The sequence below is a fragment of the Schistocerca serialis genome, chromosome 2, assembly GCF_023864345.2.
Source record: "Schistocerca serialis cubense isolate TAMUIC-IGC-003099 chromosome 2, iqSchSeri2.2, whole genome shotgun sequence".
In the NCBI taxonomy this organism is placed as follows: Eukaryota; Metazoa; Arthropoda; class Insecta; order Orthoptera; family Acrididae; genus Schistocerca; species Schistocerca serialis.
The window spans coordinates 909,082,354-909,096,541 of NC_064639.1; the positions used below are offsets into that span (position 1 = coordinate 909,082,354).

At 42.8% G+C, this 14,188-nt stretch overlaps 1 protein-coding gene across 1 annotated transcript in view; it reads left to right on the forward strand.

The window, feature by feature from the left end:
* The window catches only part of LOC126456508 (uncharacterized), a 159,070-nt gene that overhangs the window by 16,046 nt on the left and 128,836 nt on the right, over window positions 1–14,188 (forward strand). Inside the window, exon 2 of the mRNA XM_050092258.1 lies at window positions 2,918–3,151. Within this exon, the coding sequence (XP_049948215.1) occupies window positions 2,918–3,151 (234 nt within the window). The remainder of the gene's footprint in view (window positions 1–2,917; window positions 3,152–14,188) is intronic.

Genomic DNA, 14,188 nt, shown 5'->3' on the forward strand with positions numbered 1-14,188 from the left:
AAAATAAGCATCAAACGAAAAAAATACAAAGAACGAAATTCGTCTAGCTTGAAGGGGGAAACCAGATGGCGCTATGGTGTGCCAGCTAGATAGCGCTGCCATAGGTCAAACGGATATCAACTGCGTTTTTTAAATAGTAAGTACCATTTTTTATTACATGTTCGTGGAGTGCGTTAAGAAATTTGAATGTTTTATTTGGACCACTTTTTTCGCTTTGTGATAGATGGCGCTGTAATAGTCACAAACGTATAAGTACGTGGTGTCACGTAACATTCCGCCAGTGCGGACGGTGTTTGCTTCGTGATACATTACCCGTGTTAAAATGGACCGTTTACCAATTGCGGAAAAGGTCGATATCGTGTTGTATGGCTATTGTGATCAAAATGCCCAACGAGCGTGTGCTGTGTATGCTGCTCGGTATCCTGGACGACATCATCCTAGTGTCCGGACCGTTCGCCGGATAGTTACGTTATTTAAGGAAACAGGAAGTGTTCAGCCACATGTGAAACGTCAACGACGACCTGCAGCAAATGATGATGCCCAAGTAGGTGTTTTAGCTGCTGTCGCGGCTAATCCGCACATCAGTAGCAGACAAACTGCGCGAGAATCGGGAATCTCAAAAACGTCGGTGTTGAGAATGCTACATCAACATCGATTGCACCCATACCATATTTCTATGCACCAGGAATAGCATGGCGACGACTCTGAACGTCGTGTACAGTTCTGCCACTGGGCACAAGAGAAATTACGGGACGATGACAGTTTTTTTTGCACGCGTTCTATTTAGCGAAGAAGCGTCATTCACCAACAGCGGTAACGCAAAACCGGCTTAATATGCATGCACTATTGGGCAACGGAAAATACACGATGGTTGCGACAAGTGGAACATCAGCAACCTTGGCGGGTTAATGTATGGTGCGGCACTATGGGAGGAAGGACAATTGGCCCCCATTTTATCGATGGCAATCTAAATGGTGTAATGTGTGCTGATTTCCTACATAATGTTCTACCGGTGTTACTATAAGATGTTTCACTGCATGACAGATGGTGATGTGCTTCCAACATGATGGATGTCCGGCACATAGCTCGCGTGCGGTTGAAGCGGTATTGAGTAGCATATTTCATGTTAGGTAGATTAGTCGTCGAAGCACCATACAATGGCCCGCACGTTCACCGGATCTGACGTACCCGGATTTCTTTCTATGGGGAAAGTTAAAGGATATTTGCTATCATGATCCACCGACAACGCCTGACAACATGCGTCAGCGCGTTGTCAATCCATGTGCGAACATTACGGAAGGCGAACTACTCGCTGTTGAGAGGAATGTCGTTACTCGTATTGCCAAATGCATTGAGGTTGATGGACATCATTTTGAGCATTTATTGCATTAATGTGGTATTTACAGGTAATCACGCTGTAACAGCATGCGTTCTCAGAAATGATAAGTTCACAAAGGTACATGTATCACATTGGAACAACCGAAATAAAATGTTCAAACGTACCTACGTTCTGTATTTTAATTTAAAAAACCTAGCTGTTACCAGCTGTTCGTCTAAAATTGTGAGCCATATGTTTGTGACTATTACAGCGCCATCTATCACAAAGTGAAAAAAGTGGTCCAACCAAAACATTCATATTTCTTTACGTACTACACGAATATGTAATAAAAATGCGGGTTCCTATTTTTAAAAAAAACGCAGTTGATATCCGTTTGACCTATGGCAGCGCCATCTAGCGGGCCAACCATAGCGCCATCTGGTTTCCCCCCTCAAGCTAGACAAGTTTCGTGCTTTGTAGTTTTTTCGTTTGACGTTTATTTCGTGAGATATTTGGCCCGGTCACGATCAATGGACCACCCTGTATACAGAGTGGTCAGAAACAGTCTCAAAAGCTCGTAAGGCTGTTGCAAGGTAGGCTGTGCTGAGACGTAACTGTTCAGAAAAAGTTGTATACGTTGCGCCGTTTCCGAGCTAGCTGAAGTTAGCTAATCAGGGCGTTGCGCGCGGAAATTCAAGCAGCCTGCCAGATACAATAAGTTTCAGTTGTTTTCACAGAGCAAGTGACAGTGATAGCGCATGAGACTGCTCGGCCTTCAGCTTTGTATCGATCGTTGTTACCGTCACATGGCCAATTTTCTTATCGTTCTCTTGTCCGGTTATAGGAAACCAGAGGAACAACATGTTTGGCGACGCCGTCTGTGAGGGGCCGCTAGAATTTTCACGCGCAACGGAAAAAAAAAATTAGCTCTGAGCACTATAAGAGTAAACTTCTGAGGTCATCAGTCCCCTAGAACTTATAACTACTTAAACCTAATTAACCTAAGGACATCACACACATCCATGCCCGAGGCAGGATTCGAACCTGCGACCGTAGCGGTCGCGCGGTTCCAGACTGTAGCGCCTAGAACCGCTCGGCCACCCCGGCCGGCCGCGCGCAACGGACAGATTGGCTAACTTCAATACTAATTAACTCGGGAACGGCGCAGCGTACAGTACATTTTTCTTAACGATTATTTCTCAGCTCAGCCTCCCTTGTAACACCCTTAAAAGCTTTTCAGACTTCAATGTGTGACTTCCATTAGAACGTAGTTTGCGGAATATGCATTTTTAAAAGTTTTTATTTTGTTTAATTTCACGTGTTAGTGGTTGGGTGAATAAATTTTGTCGGGAGATCATAAAGGTAGGCGTCAATCTTCCAGAGTGGTTACCAGACTGCGCAGTATCAGTGAGATGACTCTACCACATACAAGAGAGAGAACTAACTGGAGGGAAAAAACCTTAGTGTTAACACTCTTCGGACCTGGATACGGCTGCCGTTTGCAAAAACGCAGTGTTTGCCAATAAAATAATAATCATACATATGCAGTCCAACGCAAGTGTCACCTATTAAATGAATTTTCAATATTTCCCTTTTCAGCCAAGAGCAAAAGAAGTAACGGCAGAGGATGACTCCCTAGACTCTCGTTCACCTGGAACAGACGAAGAAGCGATCGTGCCACATCAGTTTCAAGGTTCGAGGAAGACAGAGTACGACACGTTCAAGAAGACAGAGTACGAATCTTTGCATCTTTCTCCGGAAAAATCGGTGATCAAAGTGCTCTGGGAAAGGGTTAGTGCTGAAATCGGCCAGAGGAGTAGCCGCACCATGCAGGTACGAGATTACGAAGTCTTACGGTAACATAAAAGACAGTTATTTTTCCATGATACCGGTGCTGGTATCAGTTACTCACCTATTTGGGTTAAAGACATGTAGGTAAGAGAAGTAGTTATTGAAGACAAAACACATTCATTTGAAACAGTAGATATTAATCAGCATATCAGTTGTAGCGGTACACATTATGACCTTACACACTCGTTCACTAAATTTAGGGGGGATACGATGCATCAAAATGCTTGAATGGAATGTGGTCAAATGTAGCTTAAGTACAGAGCTCGTGATGAGACATGAATTGATAAAAAAAAAAGATGTACCACACAGGTTATAACGCGAACTAAATCTATGTCTGAAATACATGAAGTGGATGTGTCTCTTTGGTACAGTAGTGTCAGAATGGTATATGACTACACCAAGCATCAAAAGCAGTTAATGATGTTTTCTGTTAGCATAATCGAAGTGGAAATGCTGCAACTTACAGCAGTAAATAAAAAGTTTAAAGTGTTTACTAGTCATCAAACAAACACATCGTACGTCACTGGATGATTGGGTCCGAAAAATTATAGTTCACAAGAAGATAATTGAAGCAGAAGTATCTGACAGGTTGATCCAGCGCCTGTCCCAGGATGAAATCAGCGACACCTGATAATAACACGAATAAGTTTCATCATTGAACTAAAACACCTAGGCCATAGTGATACGAAGACATGCAACCGAGAATTGCTGACAGAGCCAAAGTACTGCTGCAGGACTGCAGGGCGAGACAACGAATTCGACAGATTCCAAAGGAACAGAGTGATGAGTTAATATGAGAACTGGCGATGTCTTTGAGATGGATGCCCAAAGAAAACTCACTTTGGCCCGCTCTGCGACCATTTATATATTGCCATCTTCGTACACTACTGGTCATTAAAATTGCTACACCAAGAAGAAATGCAGATGATAAACGGGTATTCATGGGCAAATATATTATACTAGAACTGACATGTGATTACATTTTCACGCAGTTTGGGTGCATAGATCCTGAGAAATCAGTACCCAGAACAACCACCTCTGGCCGTAATAACGGCCTTGACACGCCTGGGCATTGAGTCAAACAGAGCTTGGATGACGTGTACAGGTACAGTTGTCCTTGCAGCTTCAACACGATACCACAGTTCATCAAGAGCAGTGACTGGTGTATTGTGACGAGCCAGTTGCTCGGCCATCATTGACCAGACGTTTTCATTTGGTGAGAGATCTGGAGAATGTGCTGGCCAGGGCAGATGTCGAACATTTTCTGTAACCAGAAAGGCCCATACAGGACCTGCAACATGCGGTCATGCATTATCCTGCTGAAATGTAGGATTTCGCAGGGATCGAATGACGGGTAGAGCCACGGGTCGTAACACATCTGAAATGTAACATCCACTGTTCAAAGTGCCGTCAGTGCGAACAAGAGGTGACCAAGACGTGTAACCAATGGCACCCCATACCATCACGACAGTTGATACGCCAGTATGGTGATGACGAATACACGCTTCCAATCTGCGTTCACTGGGATGTCGCCCAACACGAATGCGACCATCATGATGCTGTAAACAGAACCTGGAATCATACGAAAAAATGACGTTTAACCATTCGTGCACCCAGGTTCGTAGTTGAGCACACCATCGCAGGCGCTCCTGTCTGTGATGCAGCGTCAAGGTTAACCGCAGCCATGGTCTCCGAGCTGATAGTCCATGCTGCTGCAAAGGTCGTCGAACTGTTCGTGCAGATGGTTGTTGTCTTGCAAACGTCCCCATCTGTTGACTCAGGGATCGAGACGTGGCTGCACGATCCGTTACAGCCATGCGGATAAGATGCCTGGCATCTCGACTGCTAGTGATACGAGGCCATTGGGATCCAGCACGGCGTTCCGTATTACCCTCCTGAACCCACCGATTCCATATTCTGCTAACAGTCTTTGGATCTCGACCAACGCGAGTAGCAATGTCGCGATACGATAAACCGCAATAGCGATAGGCTACAATCCGACCTTTATCAAAGTCGGAAACGTGATGGTGCGCATTTCTCCTCCTTACACGAGGCATCACAACAACATTTACCAGGCAACGCCGGTGAACTGCTGTTTGTGTATGAGAAATCGGTTGGAAACTTTCCTCATGTCAGCACGTTGTAGGTGTCGCCACGTGCGCCAACCTTGTGTGAATGCTCTGAAAAGCTAATCATTTGCATATCAGAGCATCTTCTTCCTGTCGGTTAAATTTCGCGTCTGTAGCACGTCGTCTTCATGGTGTAGCAATTTTAATGGCCAGTGGTGTAGTTCCCCAGGCGGTGGTAACGTGGCGTATTTGGAGCCTCTTGATGCGAAGCCACTAAATTACGAGGGAGAAGCTGCGTCTGCTTTCGGTAAAGTCGTAAGTGACGTCAACATGGCGCATGCTAGGTACCACCGTCAAACTCGATAGCAGTCGACACAGTAAGGCACACTAGGTTCTCTCGTGTGCGGGTGAACCGTCGAAATCGTGACATATGCAGAAATAAAACAAGCATTTATGACAAACAGGGATACATATGCCATTGCTGCTCGTTTCACTCGCAACAATTTGATCTTTGGATTTTTATTCATACTGAAGTCACAAAATCAAACACGCACATGTAACTTTCAGTAACAATGTCTTTCACCATCGGTACTTCTGAAAGCTTTACAGCCAGTGTGTCATTAACGGACATTTAATTACAGAAAAACTTACCAGTAGTGACTGGTTTGTGACGAATCTTCACTGCATCGTTGCCCTGAAACGGCAACTGTCGTAACACGCAAGTTGTAGTACAAAAGCAACGAAATACGTAAATCCCATATGGCGTCTCTAAAGTTCTTCTCTTGTTCACTGCTAGCGAGGTTTTTTTGCTCACATGGACTTTTATGGAAGGCACGTCGTTTTGACGTCACTTCCCAAAAGGATTCGAGTGAAATGAACCTCTCCCTTGTCTCTGCCATCAATGCGTCTTCGTCCATCTGTTTGCGGTCGAGAGTCCTAATCTATTACCACAAAATCGTAACCTTTTGGCAGTCAATGTATTAGGATTTAATATATCCCAAAAGCTCAGCTAGGATAGCTACAAAGGAAAGTTATGTGGCAGACTGTCAGGTGCACAAGCTGTGGATCAGTATCAAAAATGGCTCTGAGCCATAGTGCTCAGGTCAGTCAGGTGTTGAGGTCATCAGTCCCCTAGACTTAGAACTACTTAAACCTAACTAACCTAAGGACATCACACACGTCCATGCCCGAGGCAGGATTCGAACCTGCGACCGTAGCAGTCACGCGGTTCCGGACTGAAGCGCCTAGAATCGACTGGCCACAGCGGCCGGCGATCAGTATCAGTAAACAACTTTTACTGTATGCTCATTTCGCATTCCTCCATCACAACCTTAATTATGGGATACTACTTTGTGGTAATTCTATCGCCTCATGTTTACAGGGTGACAATTGTTGAACTATAGGCAAAAAAAAAAAAAAAAACCGTAAATTAGTTTCAAACTACAGCCTGCGCACACTTTATTCAAAATGTTCAAGTCACTATAGATATTCGGATTTAGGTTATGACATGTTCGATACCCCTGCCATCATTGGCGATGATGTGCCGAGGCGAATAGCGAAATTCTGCATGACCCGCTGAAGTGTCGGGATATTTATGCTGTGGAGACCTCTTGAGTGCTCTACACCTTGTCTTTAATATAGTCCTTAATATAGCTCCACATATAGGAGTCGCGTGTGTTCAGATCAGGAGAATATGGCGGCCAATCGAGGCCTATGCCACTGGTCTATGGGTATCTGAGAGCCAGAATGCGGTCCTCAGAGTGCTCCTCCAGGACATCAAACACTCTTCTGCTTCGATGGGATCGAGATCCGTCTTGCATGAACCACATCTTGTCGAATTAAGAGTCACTATGGATAATAGGGCTGAAATCATCTTCCAAAACGATGACGTGCCGCGTATACTAATTTCCATTATGTCCGGTGGCCAACCGTGCGGGGCCGGTCGCGGTGGCCGAGCGGTTCTAGGCGCTTCAGTCTGGAACCACGCGACTGCTACGGTCGCAGGTTCGAATCCTGCCTCGGGCATGGATGTGTGTGATGTCCTTAGGTAGGTTAGGTTTACGTAGTTCTAGGTTCTAGGGGACTGATGACCTCAGATGTTAAGTCCCATAGTGCTCAGAGCCATTTTTTGAGCCAACCGTGCAGTTTGAAAGCCCTAACGCAAACAGTTCTGAAGTTGTGACTACGTTATTTCATATAGTTCAATAATTGTCACCCCGTAAATGGCAAAAGAAAGCTACCAGATGCATTGCAGGATTTAGAGTATGTGAATTACGCAGAGATATTTCAAAGAACTAAATACAGGGTGAAACAGAGGAAATGCACGGTTTTCGCTAATGAATAACTGAATCCTGGTTTTGTTAAAAAAATCTTGCATTCAGTAATAGTTCTTTTATTACATTTTTGAAATCTGAATTCCTTAATTAATTTCGGAAAATAATGCCATTGTGATGATGTCCTTCTTTGCAGACACAAATTTGGATCCTCTCCTGAAAGTTACATACGGGCGACTCCTACATTTCATTCGCCACACCTTCAGTTTCTGACGAATGGAATTCTTATCTATTGTGCGGGGCTTGTTCACGTACGCTCTTGGTTTCAAGAAGTCCCACAAAAAGACGTCACAGTTGGATAGGTCGGGTAAGCGTGGGGACCAAGGAACGTCTTCATATCGTGAAAAGAGATGTCGTGAAAAATTTGCCGAACCACTTCCATGGATGCTCTCGCCATGTGAGCTGTGGCACTATCCTGTTGGAAACACATTTCTCTCGTGTTAACTCGACGCCTTTCAAGATCTGGTAGAAGAAAGTTGTTTAACATTTCGACGCAACACGCTAATGCCACAATAACCGCGGTTCCTCCGTCTTCAAAAAAAGTAAGGTCCACAAATCTTGGAGAAACCGCACAACACTGTTACATTTGAGTCGTGGAGAGGTTTTTGGCGTAGAGGATGTGGGCCCTCCGAACCCAGTACTGACGGTTCTGTACGTTAACATAACCATCCAGATTAAAATGGGCTCCATCACTCGTGAATAATGGGACATCCGCATCTTCCATAAGAATAGCCTCAATTACGCCACAAAATTCTCTTCGTTACACAAAATGCGTTTCATTTATCTCCTTGACAGTAATTATTTTGTACGGGTGAAATTTGAGATCATCAGTAAAATGTGATTAAGCAAACGATGTGACATCCCAGTGACAGACCCTGTCGCCTAGCAGGTCGTTTCGGACTACCAAGAACTGCCTTTCTCACTCTGTCAACGTTTTCCGGAGTTCAAAAAATGGTTCAAATGGCTCTGAGCACTATGGGACTTAACATCTATGGTCATCAGTCCCCTAGAACTTAGAACTACTTAAACCTAACTACCCTAAGGACATCACACAACACCCAGTCATCACGAGGCAGAGAAAATCCCTGACCCCGCCGGGAATCGAACCCGGGAACCCGGGCGCGGGAAGCGAGAACGCTACCGCACGACCACGAGCTGCGGACCTTTCCGGCGTTCCAACTGAACGGGGAGGAAGAGGTGGTTTCTTCTTCATCACATATACAGTACTTATAAACGCTGCGACCCGTCCATGTGTCGTCGTTCCTACGTCACAACCTGTACTAGTACACACGTTATGTAATTCCCGTACAGGGGAGGACATTTTAATCGAAAGTGGCTGCCCGGTATCGGCGGATAAATACGGTATTGCAATGCCTGTGATGTTAAGAAGAACGATGAATGTCCGAAGGAACTGCAACTGCAGTCGTTGTGAAATACATGAAATGTATTCGCAGGTGCGAACAACCATCAGCCGTATAAGGGAACGGCGACAACGAAAATTTGTGCCGGACCGAGACTCCGTATTAGTTCTGCTTTCGTTAGAATGAATGCAGACGGAATACTGCCAAGGCACTGTGGACAATCTTGATACATTTTCTTGACGTTAAGTCAAACTTTATGTAGAGAACTTGTGAGTTTTGTCAATGTTTAGTAATAAATAAGCATCAGTCATTACTTAGCTCATACTTTATTGCTAATATCGATAAAAAACAAACAAATTATACTTATTTTCCATTCTCTTTGACACTATGCTCAACACATGTTTAGTTCTTTGACACATGTTGGCCAATGGTATATGTCAGAGAATAAGTTCTTTGATGGTTTCTTCTCTTGGTAGGAACGGTAGATATCACCTTAGGTCGCACATTTTCTTCTCATTTATAGGCACATGTTCTTGATAAGCCTGACTGACAAGGCTTGGTGGAATTGCAGATGGATCACTCAGTTGGAATGTGCACTCTTGTGCTGTATCAATGAATGGCCTAACAACACCTAGGGAATTGCATGAACTGTGTTACATCAAAGTGCTGTTCGTTATTTCTTTGTGTAGCCTTTCCTTGTAATTAAACAGAAATAGCACTCTTGCCACTCGTTTCACTTCTATGTGGGTTTAAAGGAATCCATCCTGTTCATTTTTTTGTTTGGAAGTCAATAAACTTAGTGTATGATTCCATCTTGCTTCCCTTCGTTACTTTAGTTGTGATGCATTTCAGCCGGCAACTGGAAGCAGAATTACACATTTAACTGAATTTAATATTCAGTATTATTATGTTCAGTGCGATAATTTAACATTAATTTTGGAGCAGCACTAATTTCCAAGTTAGAAGTCACGTGCTGTCATAACCACGACTTTTTGGTTGAACTCTATTGCGTTTCCAATGTATATATGCTACATTTTCCACTCTTGCTGGTTTTATGGCTGTATGCCTCGGAAAGGCCACTGCAGTCTGTCTTTGTTTCATTATTTGCTGACATTTGTCACCACTGTCTTACATTTTACCACCAAACAATATAAACCAAAGAATAAGAGGCAATATCGATATTCTCTCTGTTTAAAACTGTTCTGAGAACTTTAAGTTGAGAGAATGTCAATCTGTTTGTACACGTGGGTTTTCTCTTCAGTTTAAATGGTACAGTGGCTGCATAATAACATATAAAATGCCAGGACAGATGGGGTTTCTCTATATCATGATCGGCCCTTTATGTTTAAAGAACAAAATCGTAGGTTATTCAATTTTTGTCAAAAGGATGGACCTGTAGGATTCTCTATATTCCCATTGAACTGTAATTGCCGTTTCCTGGGGTATCTGTGAATTTTTTCTGTGACTTGATACATCTCCTGTAATTTTTTTCTCATCCAGATTCCATTTTCGCTTTTTGGTCCTAAGAATGTACCTGGGAATTTTTGTTTCTTATTTTTCAGTCATTAAGTACCATTACTCAATGCAGTTTTTATTTTTATCGTTATTTGCTTTTCATACGAATAAATAAAGAAAGTCATTATTATTTGGGATCTGCCACCAATCATATTGGTTTCAGATGCGGAAAGACATCTGTTGTAGCAACTGTGTAGATCGCTATGTGATTTTTTCAATTTATTAGATTACTTCATAGCATGTGACTTCTGAAATTTTCCCGGCGTATTTCTTCTTCTAATAATTTCCGGGTATGCAGCCGGATCCCGTCGACATTCTGCCACGATATTTCGGCCCAGAGACGTCCGGCCATCATCAGGTGAGTACACAACTACTGAAGAGCCCAGGTGCAGTCGCGGTATTTATGCCGAATCTCGCGAGATTCGGCATAAATACCGCGACTGCACCTGGGCTCTTCAGTAGTTGTGTACTCACCTGATGATGGCCGGACGTCTCTGGGCCGAAATATCGTGGCAGAATGTCGACGGGATCCGGCTGCATACCCGGAAATTATTAGAAGAAGTACTTCATAGCATGTTTAGATTGCTGCCGTCGTCGGACACAAACCTAGAACTTCGGAAACGAAGTTCATTGTAGCAGTGCAGCATGTTCGATGCCGAAACGAGACGTTAACTTACAAGCAGCTCAAACATATTATGAACTATTGTAATGAATAAAGCATCACCAAACGTTCTGAACAGAGTTATTCTCAAAAAACCTTCATTGTAATTACTTCCCATGCGTCTTTTCCGGAGTCTTTCTGTGACATATTGGATCAGTTTAGCGTAAGTGTTTGCATTCTTGTTCTTAGATAGGAATTAAACAAGGTACGCGCTTAATGGGAGGAGATACCCGGGATATAGCGAAATCATTGGCAGTACTTTATGTGCTCAATGGAATTCGGCGAGGAGAATTCTTTTTCAACGAATACAAAGAAAGATATGTACAATCAAATGGTGTGTACTAATTATTGTAGAGTACAGAATTTTACAACTTTACAACAAGATTGCGGTAGTATTACTTCTTAGCGATGTACTTTGTTAGCCCCAAAATGTGATAATTAGGAAGATGCTGAATATACCGTCAGTACATAGCATGGCAACAAGGAATACAAACATCTGGAATCGTCATCGCATCAAAATGTGGAAGAGTAATAACCAACATCCAGTGATCTCTGTCACTACTTACCAAGAGAGGTGGTGCAGTGGTTAAGACATTGGACTTACTTCCTGCAGGGCAATGGTTCAGATCCGCCATATGGCCACCCAGATTTAGGTTTTGCATGGTTTCGGTAAATCGCTTCAGACAAATGTCGAGATGGTTTCTTTGAAAAGGACACGGTCGATCTCCTACTACACCCTCCCCGAATCCGAAATCCGATTCTAGTGGCCTCGTCATCGACGGAATGTTAAATCCTAATCATCCATTCTTTCATCTTGTTAGTTATGAAACTATGTATTGGTTGACCATATATGGGGTATGATCATAAAATACGGCGAATGAAATTTTTAGCAGCATCTGCTGTCACTGCAGTCATTTGATGTAATTTGTCCGATAGTCTGAACAGTTGAGATAGGCAGCGTCAATTCGGAACACGTTGTGACTTAGTCAGCGTCCAGATACACTAAAGTGAGGTTGTTCTTTACCGTGTCTGTCACCCAACATGGATTTCGAACAACGCGTTTTCTGTCTCAGGTTCAAAAAAGTGCCAAAGAAACTCACTAAATATCGAAGTTGGTGTATGGCGATAATTCTGTAACTGTAAAGACTGTTTACAAGTGCTATGGGTGATTTAAAAGTGGAAATGAGTCGGTAAAAGACGAGCAACGTTCATGATGTCCTTTAACCTCAAAAACAGAATAAAACTTGCAAAGAATGGCAAAAATGTTCATTCAAACATGTGAATAATTAGTCGAGAGCTTACCAAAAAACTAAGCATTTCGTACGGATCCGTAAAAAGCATTTTAACTTATAATTTGAAAATGAGACGAGTGAGTGCAAAATTTGTTCCCAGACTTTTGAGTGATGAACAGAAGAAAATCGTGTGTCAATTTGCATGGAGTTGAAGGATCATCTTCATCCAGATCCTTACTTAATCTTCAAAATTGTAAATGGAGATGAAACTTGGGTATATTGATTTTACCCTGAGACGAAAATTCAGTGTTTCCAATGGCAAACCAGTTCATACTCATCCCACTAAAAAGGCACGTCAATCAAAAGTCGAATATCAAAGTCATGCCCATTGCTTTTTTTCGATATTGAGAGCGTAATGCGATCGGAGTTCGTTCCAAGGGGAACAACTGTAAACGCCGAATTTTACAAGGGCGTATTGCAATATTTGCAAAACGATGTACTGTGAAAGACACCAGAAAAACGGGTCAATGTCTCCAAGCCACACCCCGATTCTGATTCGTGAGTTTTTTCCAGGGAAAAGTTTTCCTTTCTGCCATCATCCGCCTTACTCATCAGATTTAGCACCATGTGTCTTCTGGTCTTACGAAAAATTAAAACCGTGTTTAAAGGAATACGTTTTGACGCCATTCTCGACACTGAGATGGCCACGAAAGAGTAGCTGAACGCCCTTCCAAAAGAAGTCATGGAGACAAAGTTGGGATAATTGCATTGCTAGCCAAGGACAGTACTTTGAAGGAGATTAAATCAAATTCCGCGTGAGCTTATCACTTTGTTTCTAATAAAAATACTCATCGTATTTTTTGATCAGACCACGTATAGCGCAGCATGCGCTAATTAGAATGTGTAGCACCTACCTTATCACTCGTGTTATTATCTTCACTATCGCAATTAATGAATGATGTAAAGGCTGTTAGTGGCACCAAAGTTAGTGTCCAGTTCCTAGCGAATGAGACAGGAACTGAAATTGAGTTTAGCAAACTAAAAGCTGAAATGCTTAACTCTGTTTTCAAATATTCCTTCACAAAGGAAAACCACGCAGAATTATCCCAATTTAATCCTCGTATACTGAAAAGGTGAATGAAATAAGTATTAGTGTCACTGGTGTTGAGAAACATCTCAAATCTTTAGAACTGAACAAAGCTCCAGGCCCCGATGGAATCCCTGTCAGATTCTATACTGAATTCGCGGCTGAGTTAGCTGCTCTTGCAACTATAATGTGTCGTAGATCTCTCAAACAAAATTCGTGCCCAGTTCTTGGAAAAAGGTGCATCTCACATCTGTCTACAAGAAGAGTATTAGAAATGATCTGTAAAACTACTGTCCAACATTCTAGACATCGATTTATTGTAGAATCCTAGAACATATTCTGTGCTCAAACATAATGCGGTATCTTGAACAGAATGCTGCAGAGCATGCATTTCGAAAACATCGATCAATTGAAACCCAACTCGCATTTTTCTCACATGATATGCTGAAAGCTTTGAATCAAGGCAACCAGGTAGAAGCAGTGTTTTTTGATTTCCGAAAAGCATTTGACACAGTACCTACGCTTGAGAGGTGCCGGAGTGGAGAAGAGTTTGCACCTCTTTAATTCTGGCGAATTCTGCGTGAGAACTGGACGCACTCGACCCTCTCCTTACCTACCACCTAACTGATTATGTGCACAACGGTAACGAAAGTAACTGATGGTGGACCCTGCTAGTTGGTAAAATAAGGAGTGCACACTCATAATAAACGACAGGAAATGGGATTCTGCATCTATCTATGAAATGATATGCAAATTAAATA